At 41.3% G+C, this 23,700-nt stretch overlaps 2 protein-coding genes across 2 annotated transcripts; both read right to left on the bottom strand.

The window, feature by feature from the left end:
- Positions 1-1,054: 1,054 nt before the first annotated feature.
- chmp7 (charged multivesicular body protein 7) lies at positions 1,055-4,533 on the bottom strand. Its single transcript, XM_079344415.1, has 10 exons — positions 3,971-4,533; positions 3,525-3,696; positions 3,119-3,304; positions 2,893-3,026; positions 2,212-2,260; positions 2,017-2,136; positions 1,833-1,931; positions 1,690-1,744; positions 1,372-1,605; positions 1,055-1,281 (listed from the first exon to the last, which is right to left on the bottom strand). Exons 1-10 carry the CDS (start codon positions 4,231-4,233, stop codon positions 1,226-1,228), a joined length of 1,368 nt encoding a protein of 455 aa, XP_079200541.1. The 5' UTR covers positions 4,234-4,533; the 3' UTR covers positions 1,055-1,225.
- Positions 4,534-6,490: 1,957 nt separating this feature from the next.
- On the bottom strand, positions 6,491-14,411 carry lgi3 (leucine-rich repeat LGI family, member 3). Its single transcript, XM_079369763.1, has 9 exons — positions 13,977-14,411; positions 13,104-13,175; positions 12,076-12,147; positions 10,652-10,723; positions 9,626-9,697; positions 9,215-9,384; positions 8,954-9,118; positions 8,779-8,869; positions 6,491-8,281 (listed from the first exon to the last, which is right to left on the bottom strand). Exons 1-9 carry the CDS (start codon positions 14,177-14,179, stop codon positions 7,552-7,554), a joined length of 1,647 nt encoding a protein of 548 aa, XP_079225889.1. The 5' UTR covers positions 14,180-14,411; the 3' UTR covers positions 6,491-7,551.
- Between the last annotated feature and the right edge of the window lie 9,289 nt (positions 14,412-23,700).

The raw sequence follows: 23,700 nt of genomic DNA, 5'->3' as shown, positions 1-23,700 counted from the left end.
TTGATGGAGACAGTGACCCCTGGTGGCCAAAGCGCTGAACACGTGAATATAAAGCATGTAGAGGCTACTGTAAATAATGGTAGAGACTCTGCATTGTCTTCAGTCTTTAACAAGAATATTCAGTAAAATAAGTTTAAACAGACTTATTTTAACCGGGCTACCAAGCATGAGTTTCATGAACCAAGAACTGAATGATCAATTCACCTTAACATGTTTGTGTGCAAGTTAAAGCCTATAAAAAGAATTGCAAACTGACCACTCCAGCAGTTTATTAGGGGACTGTTTTTCTTTATCGTAACACTAAGATGGTAAAACACACAAATCACATTTGCTCGCTCCAGGTGGAAATTGTCTTCATCTTTAATGTGAACATTAAAGCTTAATGGCACAAGTTGAACTGGATTCAAATACTCACAATGACCGTCAACATTGATGAACGAGTGTAGTTCAGGTGTTTCAGTCACAGATACTGACACTCCAGGCATATATTTGATTAAAATAAATTTTTATTTTCAGAAACTTATTTGGTTAAACTCACTTAAGGAAGGCTTTTCTGTCCTCACACATACAGTATGTTTCAGTGGGACTAAATATGTGGTTCAGATAATTTATCATTCGTTCATTTGGCAAAGCACTCTCTTTACTTTCATATTTACAGATTAAAAGGCCAATGAATACACTTGACAGCACATTTAAAAACACTAACACACAGACACAGTTATTCACTCACTGTCAATAATGGCAAAAAAAAAAAAAGCTTCACTTATGATGGCATGCCAAAGAGAATATTTTACACTAATTAAATGTTTTTTTCCCCACCCGAGATCTTTTGAATCTTGATAGCAGAGTAAAGGCCTTAAATCTAAAGACTTGAAGTTGATGATATAAGCAAGAAAAAGAATTTTATAATATATATATATATATATATATATATATATATATATATATATATATATATATATATATATATATATATATACATATATATACATACATAAACGTTTTGGTAAGCCACAACAGTGAAGATTTTGTGGTTGTTTTTAACAGAAAGTGCTTCTTTTTTTTATCCTAAAATAGATTTTACAACCATTACGTCACTATAGAAGTCACTGATTAGTTTAGTGCTTGATTTGAAACTTCTATGAACTTTGGCTCACAGAAACGCTTCAGTAGAGTTTGATATGTTGATGCAGAGCTTCAAACTTGCCATGATGTGCTTGTGCATTCAGTGTGCCGGCTCAAGTCTCTTGGATGGCGCTGTTGTTGTCTTCTGTTCAAAGCCTGGACGCAGAGGTCGAGGTTGTGTTACTTTAAAACATTTATATTACAGTGAATAGAGACGAAAAAGAGAAGAAACCTGAAAGTGCCAACCTGAATCTGTAAGTGTTAACTTGTTCAGCTCTTCCTCCAGCTGCTCATCGGTTATATCCATGGTGCTGTAAGGTACAGCAGGCAGAGAGCTCAGCAGGTCCATACCTGCAAGACCCGCCTCTCGGGAAGGTCGCAGATCGTTTCTTGGAACCTCAGGTAAGTCTGAGATTGAATCCGGTTTGGATTCGTCCATCAAAGATTTCAGCTCCTGCTCCAACTCATCCACATCTTCATCTACAAAACACAACAAGCTTAGACCTCCTTGATATTCACACCTGAAATCAATTAAAGGCTGAGATGCGAACAGTTTGACCGTACCTGCACTGGCCACGCTGGATATGGTTCGGTTCACTTCGTCCTGAGTGTCACATAGCTGGTAAAATCAAAGAAAAGACCAACGATGATGTTAAACAGGGGGATTGCATTTAAATGATTGTATGTAAAACATGTTAAAGAATCACCTCCTGTATCTGATCCACAAGGTTCTCAGCACGTTCCACAGTCACGTCCTTCAGAGAAAGTCTCAGAGCGGCCACTCCGGCCTGATACGTCTGCATAACCTACAAACACATTCAGAGAGCGCATATTTCAAACATCCTAACTGCAGATATCTGCTGCAGAGAGTGTTTATGTCTGCTCTCTCACCATCTTGTCCGTCTGTGACTGGGCTATTCTGTCAAGGATTCCTCTGATGGACTCCAGCTGAGTGCACAAGTTGTCTGCTCTCTTTTCTACCCTTTTGCGGCCTCTCAAACACCTCAGTGCCTGTTGGAAAGGAGGAGATTATCAATAAATCAATGATGTGTAGTAACATAGATTTAAATCAAAGGTTGATAGTACCTGTGATTTCTTTCCTTCCCGAAGCAGCATCCTGGCTTCCTCTTTACACCTGCACTTGGAAAACGCATTGCAGCTTTAGCAAAGCCGTTTAATGGTTCGTACTTTACACTTCATGCCAAAATAAATCCAATCACAAACATTCATAAACACAAGCAGAAGTTGGCAATGCAAAGTCCCACTCCTGCTCATCAGGATCTAAAGGCACGCTCACACAAGGCGAGCATGTTTGACCCCCAGAGGTTCGTTTGACTGGTGCGAGTGCTCTGTTCTGTGGTGAGGCATCGGGGTACTTCCTTGGCCCTGACACAGTTGGAGATGGTGGGCTTCAGCACGGTACGCAATGCACAGGAACAAGCACAGGAACGCAACGTGGACATGTCATCTCCTCCGAGAAGCATCCAGGAAGGTTATAAGGTCGCGTCTCACCAAAATTGGCAATTGTGCTTCAGCACGGTACGTGGGAACTGTGCCTAACACTCTAAGAAATGGACTGAATAACCAAAGGAAGCAATAACGGGTATATGTTCTTACAGGTGTGGAGGCTGGGATGGAAGCACCAATGTTCAAATTAGCTTATGGATGTAAATCCTTAGCTCCAGCTGTCAGCTGTTTATACTTCACTTACATACAGTTATAATTGAATTTCTACTTATATAATAGTTTGTATTTGAGTTAGTTTACTTGTCTGCCTCGAGGCCGAGTTTCTCCACCCGCTCTCCCAGCAGCTTCTCACTGCGCTGCAGCTGGTAGATGCCCATATCCACATCACTGACCTGGGAAACACGATCCTGGCCCGGCTGACAGAACTTAACAATCTGTAATGAAGTCACACAAACGTGAAACATGAGGATGGCTTCTCCTGGTACACAATCTGCACCAAATGCCTTTAATGTCGTCTAATCTTTACCTTTTCACCTTCATGCAATGAAACGGTCACTTGTTTGTCCCTCTGTAGCTGCAGGAGAGCCATGCAGAGGGTGCTCTCGTCAGCGCACACATCAGAGGAGAGAGTGCAGAGCTCTTGAAAAGAAAGGACGGAGCTGCTGGCGAATTCACTGCTCCTGTACACCCCGAGTAACTCTGCAGCTTTGTCCTGCAAACAAAAGGAAGACACATCAGTATCTAGTCGCTGCTAATGTCACATCAGTCTAATTTTGTTGCCACAGAAACTGAAAGAGAAACCATTCAGCAAGGCTGCATTTGGACTTTGACTCATTCGAAATACATGTTAAGTTTCAGTTTACTTTTAAAAATGTCAGACAAATTAAGTCATTAACTTGTTTCAAAATCATGAAACTCTCAGCTAGACAGACCTTGACAAGTTCAATGATAACGAAGGACTCCTCTAAAGCCACCCCGCTGCTTCCCAGAAGAGTGGAGAAGGTCCATTTCAGAGGCTTTACCAGCAGCAGGCCAACACCCCAGGACACCCAGCCACAGTCCACATTGGCAGCAAACTCAGACTCCCTCTGGATCTTACCACACCTAGCAGAAGACAGGCAGTGTAAATCAAATCAAATCAAATCAAATGAACTTTATTTATCCGTTAGGAACTTCATTGCAGGGAAAGCGCCAGTACAGAACACAAGACACATCACACACAACATTCACACTTTAAAAATTAAAAATTCTGATTGGTCATGAAGTCCCTAAAATAAATAGCTTAAAAGCAACAATAGATTAAAAGCAGTGGTAAATCACGTAAGCTTTTATTATGATCCTATTAGGATGAGACAGCAGGGACAGACTGGTCACCCACCTAGCCATAGACTGGATGACAGTGCCCAAGCCCAGCGGGGATCTCTCTCTCCTCCTGAAGCCCTTGTTCAGCTCCTGCAGGCTGACACACACGGTGCCTCGGTCCCTGCAGCTTTTAATGATCAGAGCCGTCCAGAAGTCCATCTTACTGTCCCAGTCCTTCGTGTTGACTTCTCGGTTCTCCTTGAAGTCGGAGAACATGAAGTTCATCCTTTCGTCGTCGTCCCAATCAGGTGGCAGTGACATGTTGGTGGAGTTGGACATTTGAGTGCCTCAGTCTGAAGGAGATCTTCACCTTTATTAACGTGATGTTAGATTACGAAGACAAACACTCACACAGCTAACGCTAGCTTTGATAGCAGCAGCCTCGAGCTCCCCTCAAACAATGATCACCACTAAAAGTGACGTTAAAGCTGGACTGTCGTCTGATAGGGGAGAAGTCCTGCATCTCCCTGACCCTACCATGATGTGTTGTAATTTGGCAGAGACGAGCTAAAGGGCTCAGATATCAACAACAACACATGGCGGCGCGTGCTTTACTCTCAAGAAACACTGGGAAAAGGCGGTGACACCGGACGTGAAGAGAAAATGCCTTAACTCCGCCCGTGCGAGCACCATAGACATTAAAACAGGCTTATCCGGAAGTTGCTCTGCCGTCTTTTTTTTTTTATTGCAAATTTATTGAAATGAGGTCTTAAAGGTGCACTATGTAGGTTCCCCCCCCCCCCAATAAACACCAACTTTATTGAAAATTTCAACATACACAAAATGACAAAACAAACTCTTAAAAGGATGAGCAACAATAGCTAAATATACAGAACAAGTACATTCAAAACTTGAGTCAAGCCTAGGGGGGATTTAATACAAATAAATTAAGAGAGCAGACAACAAAACTGGAGCAATGTAAAAAAGGAAAACAAACGAAAAACAGCAACAACGAGGGGGGCCAGGAATCAAAACAATAGCATTCCTGCTAGATGTAACTTTTTTCAGGGATAAGTAGAACTATTTGAAATCATTTATAAACCAGTCAAAGGAGGGTTTGCTATTACTCCACTTACTACAGTGAATATGATATTTGCACATGAGTAAAAATAACGTTTACCATGTCAGTAATAGAAGGCTTTAAATTATCCATTAAATAAACAATACTGGAAAAAATCAAAAGAAGGAATATCTTCAATTTTTAATGATAACCAACTTCTAATGTTGACCCAAAATATTTGAGACACAGGACAGAGTACATACAAGTGTTCTTAAGTCTCTTCAGATTCACCAAGTTGCTCTGCCGTCTGCTCTGCAATGATTGTGTGTGTGTGTACTGTTTAAAAAAAAACAGGGAACACTTAAACAACCACTTAGGAAGCAACACTGATTGACAATCAATGTCACATGCTGTTGTGCAAATGGAATAGACAACAGGTGGAAATTATAGGCAATTAGCAAGACACCCGCAATAAAGGAGTGGTTCTGCAGGTGGTGACTCCAGACCACCTCTCAGCTCCGATGCTTTCTGGCTGATGTTTTGGTCACTTTCGAATGCTAGTGGTGCTTTCAGTCTCGTGGTAGCATGAGACGGAGTCTAAAACCAACACAAGTGGCTCAGGTAGCTCAGCTCATCCAGGAGACAGGCCAGTACATCAGGAGACATGGAGGAGGCCGTAGGAGGGCAACATCCCAGCAGCAGGACCGCTACCTCCGCCTTGTGCAAGGAGGAACAGGAGGAGCACTGCCAGAGCCCTGCAAAATGACCTCCAGCAGGCCACAAATGTGCATGTGTCTGCTCAAACAGTCAGAAACAGACTCCTTGAGCGTGGTATGAGGGCCTGACATCCACAGGTGGGGGTTGTGCTTACAGCCCAATACCGTGCAAGACGTTTGGCATTTGCCAGAGAACACCAAGACTGGCAAATTCGCCACTGGTGCCCTGTGCTCTTCACAGATGAAAGCAGGTTCACAGTGAGCACATGTGACAGCCATGACAGAGTTTGGAGACGCCGTGGAGAACGGTCTGCTGCCTGCAACATCCTCCAGAATGACCGGTTTGACGGTGGGTCAGTAATGGTGTGGGGTGGCATTTCTTTGGAGGGCCTGACTGCCATTAGGTACCGAGACGAGATCCTTAGACCCCATGTGAGACGATATGCTGGTGCGGTTGGCCCTGAGTTACTCCTGATGCAAGACAATGCTGGACCTCATGTGGCTGCTGTGTGTTAGCGGTTCCTGCAAGATGAAGGTATTAATGCTATGGACTGACCCGCCCGTTCCCCAGACCTGAATCCAATTGAGCACATCTGGGACATCATGTCTCGCTCCATCCACCAACGCCACAATGCACCACAGACTGTCCAGGAGTGGGTGGATGCTTTCGCTCAGGTCTGGAAGGAGATAACTCAGGAGACCATCTGCCACCTTATCAGGAGCAAGCCTTGTAGGGAGGGAGATAGATAGATAGATTGCTACTGGGGGTTTGATATGGAAGTTGCAATCACATGAAGAAAGAAACATGACATTTTAGGGACCATAAACTACATTTAATCATTCCCTCTTCCCACCAGACTCTCCATATGCAAATATACACACAACATAAATAAAAACACAGTACAGAAAAAAAAACACATACAACTGAAATAATACTCCGATCTTGTTATAGCTCCCACAAACCCCCTCATCATCCACACTTTTTTGTCAAGATCCAAAATTAATGCTATGTTGCAGCATAATTTTCTACCCATTAGTTTTACAGTAGGTCCGAATACCCAGTCCTGTTAAGTGAATAAATAAGTAGATGAACATGCATATCCTTTTCACAGTAAGGTACATTTTACAAGATCCACGCCAACGTCAAGAAGTTTGGTGACATTTTTGGATTTGGTCATTATAACATAATCAGATTATAAATCTTTAGAATAGAAAGTCATATGGGAAGAAAAATAGATAAATATTCAGTTCATTACAAGGCTTCATGTTGCTCTCTCCTCATGTTGGCTCTGATCTCCTGTTATTATTGCAGAATGAATGTTAAATGCGTTAAATCCAAAACAGATTCCGAGGTACCTCCTTTATAAAGATAAAAATAATTTAAGGATCTAAAGTATTGTGATGGTTAGTATTGCTTGTTTTACAGAGTTTTATGATTTGAACCATCACATGCAATATTCTACACGATGTAACCTACGAACCTCTGAAGTATTAGTCAGTTGAAATATCCTGTCTCATCCAGTGAATAATTCAGATGCGCATGCACATCATTTACACATTATCAAAGCACAATATACAAGACATTTCTTTCAAAAATATTGGCCTAGATATATTTTATTCAATACAGAAGCGGTGATGCGGCAGTGACAAGACACTTGTGTTGGCATGTAGCTGATGCAGCGTGTTATCACATCACTTCATTCAGATGTTACAGGATAGTGCATATAATAGTTAAAGTATTTAATTAGTAGCCTCGCTGTAACATGGGTGAAACAGCAGACCTTTAGTTACATGGCTTAAACATCTTGCAGTCTTTCATTTATTTGGCACATGTTGAAATATACTCAGAAACACATTTTTCCACACGTCTATTGTACATGTCTACTTTGCACTGAGATCCACCACCAGGTGCTGGTAGGCCAGGGTGTTGCCTTTGAAGCTTGCAGCCAGCAGGATGTCCTTGTTGTCAACAGAGACCAGGCTGAATGCCCGCGGCGCCCTCATGTTGAGCTCCTGGAATGGCTGAAAGCGCTGAGTGAGGTCATCCCACAGGTAAACTCTGGAGAAAGAGAAGTCACTTCCCAGGATGAGGTACTGGCGGAGGCCTACTGTGAAAGGATATACAGCCATCGAGCCACGAGATGGAAGAGTCTGGATCTCCACAAAGCGCTGCCCCTCCCAGCGCAGAATCTTGGAGTCGCCTATGAAGCGCGTCAGGCATAGGTAGAGAACCTTCCTCACCCAGAAGTGCTTCACCATCTGCACATCAGCCAGCTCTGTTATCTGGGAGAAGAAAGCGAACTGCTTCTGGTTTCGGTTCCACTGGTAAACCACCGGAGGCTGAGAGGCACTGGAGAGGATCAGGTGAGGCTTTCCTCCAACATCAAGGAACTCCACATGGGTGTCCCGATGCCAGGGGTGGAGGGACTGGTGGGAGTAGAAGCCGTTGCTGTTCCAGCGGTAAATGCTGGTTGAGCCTGCTTTGGAGCTGTCTGCTACCACAAAGTACCACTCCCCGTCGATCTGGAAGGTGTCCACGAAGTTTGGCTTCCTTACACGGGTGGTGTCAATGTCTTGGATCTTAACAAAGCGTTGTGGGTCCTCTTCCCACCTGTGGTAACACAAAGGTTGTTATTGTTTTCTGAAGTTATTTCATGATTAAAGTAATTATTAGCATCTGAGGATCTTAGTTATTTACTTGTGTAGGTTACCAGTTCTCATCACAGAAAATTATATCACGACACAGCAAAATGCTGATTAGCTAAGCTTAATATTACACTGAAAACAAGGGGAATTGCTTGGCTCTATCCACCTACCAATCCATACTGCGTAAAACCCGGAAGTTAGAATCCATGCTGCAATGTTCAGTATGCCGAGGTGGACCCAAAAAGTGCCTACTGAATGACCACGAGGGTTCAGTCTACTGAAACTTCCTCCTAAAAAGTCTGTACTGCATTCTGAAGTGTGGCTAGTCGGAAAGGGCCCTGGAGAGCTGGATGAGGTGGTTGTTAAGGAGTAGCTGCTTTTGAAATGTTTTTGTGAGCAAGCAAAAGGTTTTTGAATGAGATGCAAGCAGAGGAATTAATCAGGTTAAAAGGTAAACCTTACTTGTAGATATGAGATCCACCAAAAAGTTGAGCCACGACCATATAAAGACCGTCTGTGATCACCACAGGTTTGCAGTACACAGCCGAGCGAGCTGCAGAGAGAAAAAAACAACCAAAATGCAGTTTAGAGACATGTAATGGTAACATAGTTATGCTTTTTTTCAGCAGAAACTTACAGGTTATGTTATGAAACTGCCTGAAGACCATTTCCACATGATCCCAAACGTACAGCGTGCAGAACCCTGAATCAGGCTGAGCAAAGGCAACAAACTGATCCCCATTGAACTCATAGGACTCCACTGACACAGAGTGGAAAGGGAAGGTTTCATAAACAGCGAAATCTATAAGAAACAAAGCACAATCACAATTCCCATTAACCAAGAAGATCTGCCGTGTTAACAACTTTGGCAAATAGTTTGAAAGAGACATGGTGAGACCTGCGCTAATGCAGTTGAAGTCTCGTGGTGCAAGGTCATGGATCCTTCGACCCTGAAATTCAAACGGGCTGGCACAGTAGATCGCAGGAACTGAGGTGTTTGTCTTCTCCATCCAGTCCACCAGCCACTTGATTTTACAGTCACAGCGGAAAGAGTTCCCTCGCAGGTCCCTGAGTAACAGAAGGGCAAGTGAAAAATATATCAGCGTATATCTAAAGAGCTCAAACATAAATCTTCTAAAACCTAACAAAAAAACACAGGAGACAAAATTGTGACAGTAGGGACTGGCAGTTTGGCAGAGTTCGGGACTCTCTTCAATCCCAGAGGAGTCTCAGCCAGTGTTTTGTTGTGTGGCGTGAAAGCCCCTGGGATGGGAAGATGCTGCTTTGTTTTCAGAGAGGGCGCACTTACAAATCTGTGAGGATGTCAAGGTGTTTGAAGAGATCTCTTGGCAGCTGCTGCAGGTTGTTGTTTGACAGAGATCTGGGAAAAAAATACAAATAAGTTTCTTTTAATGTTATTCATCATCTTTCCAGCTTGATTGAAAAGCATCAACTAATCGTACAGTAGAAGTCTGTTGCGCAAATGAGAGGTGGGAATCGCAGAGTTACTCACTACTATCTGATTCACAATTTGTTACGTTGCCCACGATAATGATAATATCATGTTTGAAGGATTCTCCAAAATGTAATATACTGCAAAACAATCTTACAGAGATGCCTCAATGGCTGAATAAATGAATAAATAAAATGCCCCTAAAAAGGTTAAATTCAGGATAAATGTATTTATTAACTGCCCTTTTGAGTCACCCCTTATCACAATTCATGCTTTTTAAAGATCACATATTATACTCCCTTTCTACCAGTTTATATAAGTCTCAAAGCTTTCCAAAACATCTGTAAAGTTGTTTGCCAAAACTAAACTTGATCCTGTATTTGATCATGCCTATAGACCTCTCTGTTTCAGCTCTGCTGAAGGGATTGGGTGGCTCTGGCTTTCTCGCTCCATGCCCGAGTGTTTACGGTAAGAGGATAGAACAAACACCTAGCTGTGGGAGTTTCACCCATGGGGGAGGGTTTTACTTCCCTTTGTGATGTCACAAAGGGAACTTGTCCAAACAGCCTGTTTGAGCGCACATTTTGGAGCTGGTAAGAGAGAGAATGGGCTTTCTCATAATTGAGGGGCTTGTTGACAGAGTAGGGACGTATATGGAAAACATTGTAAGGTGTATTTTGTGAAATATGTGAATGTTAATTATCTTTTAACCTCTGTATAATATTATCCTGCTGTCTTCTTCTTTTATCCCACTGTCAAATTCTTACCCCATTACACGAGTCAGAAGGACACTATATTGCTGTATCGATATTTTTTTTCCAACCCTTGTGCAGCTAAAAATATTATACTCAGGTTCTCTTATTAGTAAAACAGAACACTTACAGGTGAGTCAGGGATTTGAGTCCTCTGAAGGTGTACTTAGAGAGAGCCTGGATGTCGTTATTCTCAATGAACCTGTGAAAAAGAACAAACGCCTCAGATGTCACACAGTCATGACAGACGCTGGAACTCAGCCTGTTTTATATAATCTTGTCCTTGTTTTGCAAGATGCTTGTGCTGTAAATGCATAATACGAAAGGAGCATGAATACAAGCAGAAACAATTTCTGCAACTGCACAGCCTGCATCTGACGGATGACTGAGGAGAAAATGAAAAGCATAAAGAAGAACATGAGAACAAATGAGGATGTACAGTGCAAATTCAAATTGTTTAAACTGAATTGATCCTATTGACCCATTAAATCCTGTGAGAAAGAAGTAAAAATAAAGAAACTGACTCCTTACATGAAAAGCGAGTTTCCTGCTTTTGATTACTGTGTTAAAAATAAGGTTGCTCAAGTGAGTTTTACAAATGTGTCAGCAGCATTTGATCCTGTGTCTGTTTTGTCTATTGATACATGAGAACATCCTGCACTTGCATTCCCTAGAGGTGTCTGGATATGAAAACATGACTTTATTAGTATGCACAGTGGGTAGCAACAGTATGCAGAGAGGCTTGATGGCTGGTCTGCAGCCAAGAGCCACACAGCGAGCTGCCTGGGGTCGCTGCCATCATCGAGAGAGAGAGAGCTGCACAAGCAATCAGCTAACTAGTTTCTAAAGCCCATCAATTCTCAGAATGGCAGAATCAGCTTTATCACACTATAGAGGCAATATGCTTGCTGTCAAAGGAGGATTTATTTTTAGTTTTTCTTCTGATGTTCTTTGCCATAGTGCAGCCTCGAGTTAGGTGTATTTTAATAAGTAAAGTTGATTTACATAGCGCCTTTCAAGAGCATCACAAAGTACTTTACAATAAAGATAAAAAGATGACTCACTGTTAAAGAAATAAACTCACTGACATGACAGTTTTCATCCACAATAGTAAATGGTTGCAGAATGCACACAGAGGTGGGAAAATTTAATGCCAGATCTAGCAATCAAATACATTGATTAATACTATAATATAATGTACAATCAGCAGACGCTAAAAGAAAAAGGGAGTTCACACATCCACTAAATAAAATCAGACAAGCAGTGTTTTGTATCATTTCCCACACAGTAAGCCCCCATACTCTACTGCTCATACACGTAATGAATCCTTTTCTATTTGTAATAAAAGATTTTTATTTTATTTTTTTGGAGAAAAAAAAGAGTGGAGAAAGATATTTCAAATTCTGCTAACGCTCAAATTCGTGTTGTACATGCATCAAAGTCCATAAAGTGTTTTTCATTTATAGTTTTGTGAATAGCTTACACAAAAGGCAGTGACTTCGAGCGTCATAAAACATTGTGCGTCAGTATCTCATGATAAGGTGGTACACTTACAGGTACTGCAGGTGAGACAGACCAGCAAAGGCATCATCAGTAATCATGGTGAATGTGTTGGAGTTCAATAACCTGCAATGAAGAGGATAAAAACATTCAAGTCAAACGCCCCTTTTCCACCAAAGACACACCAAACACAGCACTTGTCTCCTTTTTATTGCTAATCAGTGAATCCATTTTCAATGCAATACAGTCTGGTTTACACTATCCTCCTTGGACTTCAGGCAGTGGTAGTAATGCTGACAACAATGCTCCACAGGAACCATTCGTTTCAAGACAAGAACCCCCTTGAGCCAAAAGTTCTGGGGACCTTTGGTTGAAAAGAGACTTTAAAAAGTGCAACAGAGTCTTTTTTTAAGAGGCGGGACATCATGCACTTTGTTCCTTAAAAGGTCCCTTGTTCCAGTGGAAAGTTCTACAGTCAAAAAGGAGCCATATAAAGTGAAACATCAAACAACTGACGTGAATATCTTTAAAAAAATAAAAAGGGTCCACGTGTCTCTGGGAAAATGTAGACATTTTCTTTTGAAGAAGCGAATACTGTGTTGTAGTTGCAACCGTATTAAACATTGAGAATGAAATTCAGCTGATCTTATGTAGATGAGCACATTTGTCTTTTTAAGTCATACACAGACAAACAAAACACTTGCTGGGACATGAGCACATGCTCTTGATTGCATCTGAGGAGATAAACGTCTCTTTGTCCTGCAGAGCTGAACTGAAGGGATTCAGTGATCAGCTATGACACTGATACAGAGACACTCAACTCTTCTTACTGCTATGTCACCACTGTTTTCAGTAACCATTCACTTCTAGTAGCTGAAGTCACTTTTATTGTCATTGCAAAACAAAAGATGTTTGCAGCCTCAGGTCCGTGAAAACACAAAGTGTGAGACCATTTTTTCTAAATCTACATTTATTTATTTATGTTTTTACCTAGAGATCATTGTGAACCTGTTTTGATGGAGAAGTAAGAGTTTATGATGTTGTAAAAAAAAAAATGGTGTGTCGTGCGTGGGCACACTTACAGGAACTGCAGCAGGTGAAGATGTGAGAAAGCTCCCTCTGGGATTGTCGTGAAGGCTGCGTTCACCATCGTCCTGTAAAGAAAAACGAACTTCACATATCATCCCACATAGCCATGCTGAAAGACCAGGCCATAGCTGAAACATACATGATATCATGTGTTTCATGTGTCATTCACAGCATTGTTAAGTCATCCTGTAGTCTCGTGTGGCCCTCCCTCTCTCAGGACAGGGCTTGCAGTTTCAATACAAGGGAGGTGAAATCTTTTAGAAACTGGGACACAAAAGTTTCTTCTTCGAACCTCTCTATTCTCTATCGAGGGCACCTCAACCAGGCTGTGCTCTTTTACTCCCTTGACTGTTCAACTCTAAATTCAATCCAACATCAGATGTAAAGGAGCACTCTGTAACCTTCTCGGCAAAAGGTAACCTCCCCTGTTTTTAATCCTTAGTGCTCACTTGATTGAATGTATATCTTTGTAATCTCTCAGAGGAGAAGCAGGTCTTCTGCAATGTGAGAATCTATTGTTAGTGTCCCTCCCTGGAGCTCGACAGCATCATACTGCTGCGATCCCTCAAATAAGTTCAACAAATGGAATAGGAAAGGCGCATCCTTTTTATACTTTTTATGGAATGAGGTCTGGAATAACTCCCTGCAACTACTAAGAAAGGATGCTTGAAGAAAACCTCAGCCAAAAGAACTACCCTGTCTTTAGTTTAGCTATGAAAAGACAAGCAGGGATTCATGCATCATTACATAATGTAGGGTGACATCAGTGATGTAGCCATCTGTACCAGCCTGCACACTGCTAAGACCTCATACAGGTTAGGAAAAGATGCTTGCGGTGAGCACACAGGCACAAACGTTGCACTCACAGAGAGATGATTCCTGGTGGGAAGCTCTTAGGGATGGCCTTGGTGTCCACACAGAAGGCACTGTCTTTGGTGCAGGAGCAGGTCGCAGGACAGCGGGGGATCTTAGGAGCTCTCCTGGCGTCCGAGTCCCTCGGCAGCCAGAGACACAGACATAGGAACGAAATGCAGATCAGTCTGATCCATCTCTGTTTGGGATCCAGCATCCTTTAGCTTCTTAAAGTTTCTCCTGTGTGAAAAGTGGCTTGTTTGGAGGCAATGATCAGCCTGCCTACAACAGCAGCAGCTCTGATAATGCTGAGCGCAGCGCTAGAAGAGACAGCATAAGAGAGAAAGCAGGGGAGGGGGAGTAAGGCTAGTCCTGTGTGTCCTCGGTGTGCAGCTTCCTTGAATCTGTGCAAGCTTTCTCTGTATCTCTCTCAGGAGCTGCTGCTATAGTGCATACTGCAGGAATGACGAGCAGAGCTGCTTTCTCTGCACCAGGACCTGTAGGCAGCATCGCTGACTATAAATTATTGCACAAGAAGAAAAGCCTAAAACAAGGGGGAGAGAGAGGTTGAGGAGTAACAGGGTTAAAGGCTCACATCAGAGCTGATGGAAGATTACATTGCCGAGTTCTGCAGCGCTCTTATCAGGTGTGAAGTCTTGTCAGACTGCTGCAGTCATGAGAGCAACCGAGGAAGAATCAGGGAAAAGATGTGTCCTTTGCATTTACAGTATGTGTTAGAGGCCATGTTTGTGTGGGAGGTGTTTATGTTTTGGCCGTTTCTTAACAGAAAAAAATGCTGAGGCATTCTCCAAAGAGAAACACTACTACAAAATGATATTTGTATGAATACAACATATTTGAATGCAAAAAGCTTAACAACATATCAAAGTAAGAAACCAGAGATAGGTGGATGAAGTTGGTTGAAGTTCAATATTGGGTTTTTTTCACCTTCTTGGCACAGATTTATGATTTATAAGGAACGGTCTGAGTCAGTACAACAAAAGAAAAACACATCTTAACTTTTAGTTTTTAGTATTACCATCTTCTCTAGACCTTAAAGTTCCTATAATGCAATTCAGCAGAATGTTGACCCCTGCTTACTAGAAACCCTGCACCTCTTAAACATGTGCATTATAAAATGATCTTTTGTTTTATAGCAAGAAAGACCACATTGAATTATAGATAACCCAGATTACATTAACATGTTTAATTTCTAAGGCTCAGGCCGTGTAACAAAAATCTACATGTGTGCAATTGGTGATGTTGTCAATAAATCTAACTTTTGATTAAAACAAATTTAAATATCTGCATCGAGATAATGTAAAATATCTCGATGCAATAACTCTTTTTTTACACTACCTGTTTTGTACTTGAAGAAAAATGGTATTTCATCAACTTAATTCCAGCTAGTTTAGTTTTCGTTGTCTTGCATTGAATTATTACATTTTAAAACATCGAATAAGGAACACATTTACCACAGGGCACGCAAAAAAAATAATGTACACAGTGACTCATGTTACTGCCACCAGAGGGCGCCAGACTACAAAACAAAGGAGGACAGCGCACTGAGTGGGAATGAGAGGCCACTGGCAAGGCTGCAGCCTCAGTGCCAGGCATTACCAGCCTGCACTCACAAAAAACCTGTTGTTGTAAAAGAGAGACGCTGAAACTTACTGTCTGTCCACTTTTTAGACCATAGTTCCCACCCAGACATGCACAGACATACATCATAGCTATATGTGTGATCCACAGTGGGAGACATTTTGCAACTTAAAAGCAGACAACTACTACAGACAATGTTTAATTTTGTTTTACCCTGAAATGTTCTTGCTTTCTTTCTCTTTTTTTCCCCTTTCAAGTCATAGGCCCATTTTCGGTGATTTACGCCTACTGCAAGCTATGAAATTAAATAAAAAGCATTATCTCCATGGGTGAAAGATGGAAAAAGGCTCAGAATGTCTTCAGGGAATTCATTTGATGTCTGTTGGATGTTTTCTTAGCCCGGGGATCAGCATGATGTTTATCTCTGAAAGGGTTCCAAGAGTTGTGTATGTCTGAACAAAAATCTGTAAGGCCTTACTGAACTCAACAGTCATTTTTCATTTCTCACGTGAATCAGTGACAGAATTATGGGTGGTGTCTCTTTTTTTTGCTTTATCCAGTTATCCTGCAATGCCTTTTCCTGTGCAGCAGTTAGTTTTATGGTTTATTTTCTTTTGTGCTTCAATGCACTCTGTTTGCATGCGACTTTGCTTTTTTTCTTCAAACTGTATTCGTGAGTTATGCCCAGTGAGGAGCAGATAATGCCTCAGCTAACTCCTTGTTGAGCTCCACCCAATACTAACCTCCGGTGGGAACCAGAATAATTGCATGGCATAGAAAAGAGAGCATGAGACAGCAGCTGGGAGCCTGAACATGCCCTGTGTGAGGCCAGGAATCTGAAATGCTACCAGGATTAATCCTCCAAATTCTCTGCATACAAGCATACAAACTAAATCATAGGTTTCCGTCTAAATACTGTTTTGGGAAACGTGCTTAGTGACATAAACTAGTTATCACGTTAGATATTCCCTGATTCCATCTTGAGAAGTAACTAAGGACAAAGGGTGCAACTCAGAAATACTTGGCATTTTGCTTTTACACTCTTGCACAAAATTAAATAAGATAATGGATAGTCCAAAATTATAGCCTAACTCTAAAAAGGAAATAGTAACACAGAGTGGGAAATACAGTATGCTTGCTTTTCTTTTTTTTTTCCTAGCAGATGGTTTGATTTCACATTTCTCATTTCTGTATGTTAACTGGAGCCAGCAGACAGTTAGCTAGCTTGGTAAACAAACAGAAACTGCAAGCCCTGCACTGATTAAACAAAAAAAAAAAACATTTGAAAACTCACTGAAAACATTTATATTATTCCTAAGTGCTAACAGCTGAAGGTCAAAAAAAGTTTTTTAACAGAGCTAAGTTGTTTTAAACTTGTTGTTGTTTCTTTGCTAAACTAAGACAATCGTCTGCTACCCATAGCTTCACAATTAGCCTGGTTCACACGGCAGGATAATTACGTTTATTATTTATTCAGTTAGCTATGAGAAAAATGAGAGGGACAGAGCATAATTGCCAAATTATCAAACTATACTTGATTTAACTATTTTATATACTTTGTTTACATCTAACCATTGCAGGTTAAAATGTATGTACATTGTTTCTTTGTTTCTTTTATTTTGTTTGTTGCATTTAAAACAAACAAACAAAATATTACAAATTAAAATAGACCATACAATTAGTTAACACAAAAAAAGGATATCTTTTGAAAGAAATTTGCTGGAGAAACTAATTAAGTCGAGTGGCTCTCCTAACAGGTAACATGTAACACAAAAACAAGTTATTAAAGTAGTCCAAGTAAATATAAACAATATACTCAAAATGTAAAAGAAAGCAAAACAAGAGTCAAACAAGTCTATTTCTATAAATGCTACACTGAGTTTGTGTTTGAAAGAGGTTACTAAGTCGAGGCACTTTCATTGCAACATTAACAGTAAGTTTTGACAAAAGTGTGTCCAATACATACTTTCTTGTAGCGCTGCCTTTGGTCTCTGTCTTGTTGTGTTTTTTAGGGGAATGTCTGCCCTTTTATCAAGTTATCTCCATCATGCTAAACCAGCTGATGACTTGATGGGTGGGCTTCCTTTTTGAAGGATAGAGCAGTAGTTTGTTTGAGATGGAAACAGCTTCCTAAACTGAATACAACTCTATGTGAGTATTGAAAATATAAAGTCAAGTATCTCCATAAAGCTGAGGTGAGCTGCAGACTATACAGTTCTAAAAGGTAAATTACTATGAGGGGCACTTTAACAATGTCACATTAATTTCACATTGCCTTTAATACATTGTAGTACCCATTATACAAGGTTCAAGGCCAGTAAATACCCTACTCAAGTCATGTGTGTTTAAATGTTTGATTGATGATTGATTTATATAATATGGGGGAAACACTTTTTTATTGCATTTCATCATACAGTGCAGCCTCAGCACATCTTACAGTCAGCTGTACCTTTTAAGCTGCCTTGTTTCATATAAACTTTTCAGTAATAAAAACAAGTTCAGCCAAGTTAGCACTCACTCTGAGAGCTTAACATTTAGAGGAGCAGTTTGGCAGAAATTAGTCATCAAAAATCACATAGTGTCTTTTTCTGTGCGAGACTCTCATTGGAGACTCTGCTTTCTTGTGTTTTTTCTGATATCAGATTCTTTCAGTTCTTCATTGACCAGCCCTGCTTTAACAGGAATCTACGGTCTTTGGAGAAGTTTAACGCGACGTCAGAAGCAGGTTTAATCCTGACTCTGTTCACTTCAGTTTCAAACCTATATCCCATTATGATTATGGGCCGGAGAGCCTGAAAAGACCTCTCTGTCTGTTTGTCTCTCTGTTTCCATTTCTCTTTGGTTTTCATGGTTTAGCCTTCTGGCTGCACAGGAAGTAGGAAAAACAAAATAAGAAAAAAGAAGAAATGTGTTTCACCTCAGTTCTTTTCAGGGAAAAACCCAGCTGCTTCAAGCAACATGCCCCATACAGGAGCCACAAAGGTGCAGAGACTTCACACAGACATGTGCGTACACGTTAAGGTGCGGATTTTGTACTGTGGGAGACATGAATGCAACATGTCTGCACCTTGTCTGAAATTCCTCAGACACAGTGATCAACGGAGGTGGAGGGGGCAAAATAAATAGGTGATTCTGACGCATTAAATCATGGACTTAATCTTCATGTGTCGGCACAGGGCCACTGTCTGATAGATGTTAGTAATTCTGTTGGTCAAGACTGACGACAAACTGACGTCAGATTGCCTCCTCTGTGTGTTCAGGAGAATAAAATGCATTCACACGAAATGGAGAAATCCAATAATGTGAGTGTTGCTTACGACAAGCTCTGTTGAGTGTGTTTCCATCATGTTTGATGAGTCTGTCATTACCAAGCAATCCAAAGGTTGCAAACATGCCCATAAAATTCTCAATTATTTCTTATTGGACAATAAAGGTTAAAGCCATGTACAAGGCTATTAACTGCAAAGAAACCTTGGAAGTAAAAGATGAAATGTAGGATGTCTTTAAGATTTTAAACTAAAGTGTGCCAAGAAAACAACCCAGCTCAGTGACTGGAAGGTATGTCAGCCAATCTCATCCCAGCCTCAATTCAATTAAAGAGAGTACAAAGACATATGGCTAAGGGGGGAGTGATATGATTAGAGTCCTGTGCACGACGACACTGCTGCTGCTGTGATTCATACCCACTCTTATCTGGTCCCTCACACACAAGAGCTGAAGACGGAGAGGGCTCCCTGAAGTGGGCTGCAGTTTCCTCAAAGGCCTCCTCAACTAACCTACCACAATCATCGGATCATCTATGACTTATTTTTCTTACAGTGAAGCCCGACTACAAGCAGGAAACATTAAAATCTTCTTTTTTTTTTAGAGGGTTTTTCTGTTGATCAGCATTCTGACATTTGGAGACTCATGGGATCAAAAAAAAATCCTCTAATTCGAGGGCCATGTTGCTATCTTAGTTTTCAATCGGAACAATGCAGAGGAGCAACTGTATCCTAACCCTCCCCCCTTCATCCTTAAAGCGAGCTGCCATAAAAGACAGGTGATACGCCTCCTGGGACAGGGATGTGTCGGAGGAATGTGTGTGCAGGTATCCCGCTGCCTGTGGGGACTGTGGAGAAAGGCCCAGTGCACCAGTTGATCCTGTTTGATAAAGGCCCTGACAGGCCCAGATTATATGTCCCAGCCTGGAGGAGGTGTCTGCGTCTCATTCCTGCACTGAAGAAAGTCGATCTGGTGGGAAAGAGGAGGGGCCGTGCCTGCAGGCTTCAGGTTTTGTATGGACGCCAGCACACACCTTGTCAAGCAGACACCTCTACCCTCTCCACGAGCTCTCTTCACCAAACAAACACCCTCACCCATCTCATTTCTGACCACACCCGGGCCTCCAGACGCCATAAATACTCTCCACAAATCAGGACACAAGTTCATTCTGTGTCCAGACACTGTGCAAGAAGTTTAGCCCCAAAATGCCCTATTTTCTGTCTTGTCTGCGCCATTTTTGTAGCCTTTAATTGGTAACGCTCAACATTACAGACCACAAATTATAGTGTCATTGTTAAACATACAGGTAAAAATACTTGCTGGGTACTTCTCTTAAGTTAGAATAGGAAAGTACAGAGAATAAGGGGTGGTGTTAAGGGAGAACTTTATAATGAATGTTTCTTTAAGTACTTTTTAATCCATGACAAAGTTGAAGCTCTCATGTCCACTTTTCATAAGTAATGTTGAACAACAAACCTTGAGTGAACGACATAATGTATAGTTCACATTCTTAGTCAAAGCATTTCTCTGCAGCGACTGTTTTTTGTGTTTTTTTATTTGTTGCATGTTCATTTTTAAGGTATATTCGGATAAGTGTGGGTGACTTTAAGGCTTTTGATGTAGAGCGAAGAAGGAAAGGGGCAGTGACTCAAAAACAACAGTGAGAAACACAGTGAGTGGCAGGCCGTGCCCCAAGCTCACCCCTTCTCTCACGTCTCTCCCACAGAGAAGTCGGGGCGCCGGGGACCTGTCACACAGACATCCGTCCCACAAACGGGTGGGGAGTAGGGGGTGGAGTACATCAACAACCAAAGAGCACATCAACTGCCTACTTCTGACATTTTCTTCTGCTTGGGTTCAACAGACAGTTCCCACAACAAATGATCGTAAATAAGAATTAAAGAATTAGATATTTGTTCTGCAGCTAAACACATCCTGAAGACTGAACTACACCCTGAACCGCAGCCGCCACATTTTGAACAAAACAGTTGTTCATCATCTTAACTATTGTTAACGAGGGCGTGATAAGTGTCACTGCGAGCAAACAACAGAAAATATTTGTCTGTTTTGAAATCAACAATCTTTGGTGCAGCAGCCTGTCTGCGGTTACGCCCACACACGCACGCAAGCACGCACGCACGCACGCACGCACATACACACACACACACACACACAGGTAACACTGAACTGTCTGAGGTCTGATTTTTTATGTACTTTGCTACAGGGAGCATTGCCAGGATAGGAGACATGTCTCCTTCACCTTGTAGATGGATGCTGGCCAGAATGCAATTCATGACTCCCATTATTGCTCTGCGCTGTACACCTCTTCTCCTCTTCTCTCTTATGAGCATCGAAGGCTCTCCTCCACTTAACTCGCCTCCCGCCATAAATAATCAGTTCATGTGTGAGGAGACAGGGGTGCACAAAAACAGGCTGATGTCACCGCTCCTTTTTTTCTACAGCACACACACACACATACACACATACACACACACGCAGCAGTACCATCATCACCACTGGCGTCACCCTCCCAGGACCCCCTGTCCACTAACTGTGGCTAAGAAATGATCTCTGATTGATGACGTGTCTCTCGCTCTGGGTGTCACAGAGTTGAAGGGCAGGTTGTCTGTCAGTGCTGACAGGAAATGCACGTGGTGGAGATTAATGTTGTTGCGGTTCAGGGCTTTTCTGGAGACATGGAGATGATAATCCTAAACTGGAATAAATCAAACCCCCGCTAGTAAACAAGAACAAAAAGCTATTCATCAAACAGGCCACCAAGGAGATAAGCCCGGGTCTCATCTTGCTCGTATTACAGACACAGAAAAGATGTGAAGACTGAAAGTTGTCTTATTTTTAGTCATTTATGTCTTCAAGATGTGATGATGTATTTATGACCAAAGAATGATGATTAACTGAAATATTTCAATGAAAAACATTTAAAATTCAGATGATTCATTCAGCATAAGAAGATAAAACCTTAACTGCTGTGTCAGCCTGATTCTAACAGCTATGTAGTATATTGTAATCTATACCATAAACAGTGAAAAGGTTTACTCCAGCTGTAGAATCCTAAAGACATTTCTAACAGTACGGTGAACCATCATAGACACTAAACTTTGGAGCTGTACAGTGGAAGGGCAGCTTTGAGGCAAATCTCCTTTGAACAGGCAGAAACTTCGAGCCTTGGTAGGTTTACTTGAGAGTTGGGATGTTAGTTAAATAATAGTTATTTTAAATATAATTACATCTAAAGTATTTCTCAACAATCCACAAAGAACTGCAAGATGATAGGAGTACAATCCTTTTAGAGAAAACCAAACCAGTGTATGAAGGCCCCTGCAGTCTAAGCCTATAGCAGCACAACTACAGGCCGGTCCAAGCCCGAGCCAACCCTAACTATAGGCTTTATCATAAGAAAAGTTTTAAGTTTTATTTAAAAAAAAAAAAAATGGTGTCTGTCTTTAAGATACTGATAGGTATGCATTGTGTTTATTGGCTGTCTTCTGACATCCCTCGCTCCAGGACCGCAGCAAATACAAAATAATTCTGTTAAACAGGATGAGTTACACGTTTACAATGTTACCTCTCCTAGTTCAGTTTGCTAGCACACTTAGATTTACATTATACCTTGTACTGATGTGGCTGGACAAATCATACTCAAACCAGATGTCGATCCAAAGTCCTCCCCGTTGTATTGAGTTTTGTATTGAGTCACACATTACTTGAAGATCAGTGGTTAACATATGAGAATTACTCGTATCTATTTTTTTGCTCTAAGATAAGTTTTAAACTTCCAAAAGAGTTTTATTTTGGTATTTTTACACTCAGTCAGATGCAGAAATTCTGATGCATATTATATAAATGTCTGACGTAAATGTAAAAAAAGGTCATGAATTGCTGACAAGATCCCACAATAATGTAAACATTAAGATTCTTGTTTAAACATGTTAAAGGATCCTTTTTCAATTAGACATTATATTAGGCTAACCAGAATTAAAGCAGGGATGTTGCAGAGCTTCAAATATCCGTTTGAAAGTAAAGAGGGCTGAATTTCTAGTATAAATTGGTCTGTATTCCCCAAACAGTCGTAAATTATATGAGGCCTAAAGGAAAGTAATTTCCTCTTTTCCCTGTGATTAGATTTCATTTACCGGTAATTCGAAATCATGACTTCGAAGAATTAACACCATCAGAGCAAAGTTGTTATAGAGTTACAGCAGATGAATACAAAACTCTTATTGTGCCATCTGTCAGAAGTGATAAGACCCTCCACCTAATAGCACCTCTGCTCCTCTCTCTGCACCATTAACAGGTTATAAAGCAAGGCCTCTGGCTTTCTTTCTACTCTTAAAAAGAACTCTTCATCATCACCTCAACCACGGCACAGATGATACTTTTTATTACAACCCGTTTCCAGGAGTTGATAATATTTCTCCCAAGACATTACGCTCAGTTGTTTGTTTCAATCCTGGTCAGAGCTGGAACTGGATCCTTGTGTCTTTGAGGGCCATGACATGTTGCCGGTGTTCATTTACAAATCCACGCAGATTGGACTCACTTAACATTTGGGATCAAAGTAACAAGGATTGTTTTCTTTATCAACATAAACGGTTTCCTCTGCAGTAATACAGTATGCACAGCAGGCTAACTGCATTGATGCAAACTGTAAGAGCTGGCTTTTAAATAAAGGTTGTGAGCCAGTAGTGCGGCTCAATTTAGCCTGTTGCGTGGAGACTGCAATCCAGGTGACGCATCAGCCAATGGCAGGAAGCCAGAGTCAGACACCAAGGTTGGTGATGCTGATGGATGGAAGTGTAGAACCAGCACTTGCCAAGCCATTCCCACAACCATAAATCACATGTTTACTGC

This window comes from Symphodus melops, assembly GCF_947650265.1.
Source record: "Symphodus melops genome assembly, chromosome: 1".
NCBI lineage: Eukaryota > Metazoa > Chordata > Actinopteri > Labriformes > Labridae > Symphodus > Symphodus melops.
Note: the sequence above shows the minus strand (reverse complement) of the source record. Positions and strands in the feature narration are given on the sequence as shown.

Bases quoted from the DNA above. Each gene is read 5' to 3' on its own strand.
- chmp7 (XM_079344415.1), bottom strand. From the start codon at position 4,233: ATGTCCAACTCCACCAACATGTCACTGCCACCTGATTGGGACGACGAC. The intron at 1,745-1,832 runs GTGATTCTTTAA...TGATTTTACCAG, and splicing joins TTGTGGATCAGATACAGGAG to CTATGTGACACTCAGGACGA. The intron at 1,282-1,371 runs GTTGGCACTTTC...CTCTGCGTCCAG, and splicing joins GTTAACACTTACAGATTCAG to GCTTTGAACAGAAGACAACA.
- lgi3 (XM_079369763.1), bottom strand. From the start codon at position 14,179: ATGCTGGATCCCAAACAGAGATGGATCAGACTGATCTGCATTTCGTTC. The intron at 13,176-13,976 runs GTGAGTGCAACG...TTTTCTTTACAG, and splicing joins CCACCAGGAATCATCTCTCT to GACGATGGTGAACGCAGCCT. The intron at 9,698-10,651 runs GTAAGTGTTCTG...TTTTTTTCCCAG, and splicing joins CTCAAATCCCTGACTCACCT to ATCTCTGTCAAACAACAACC.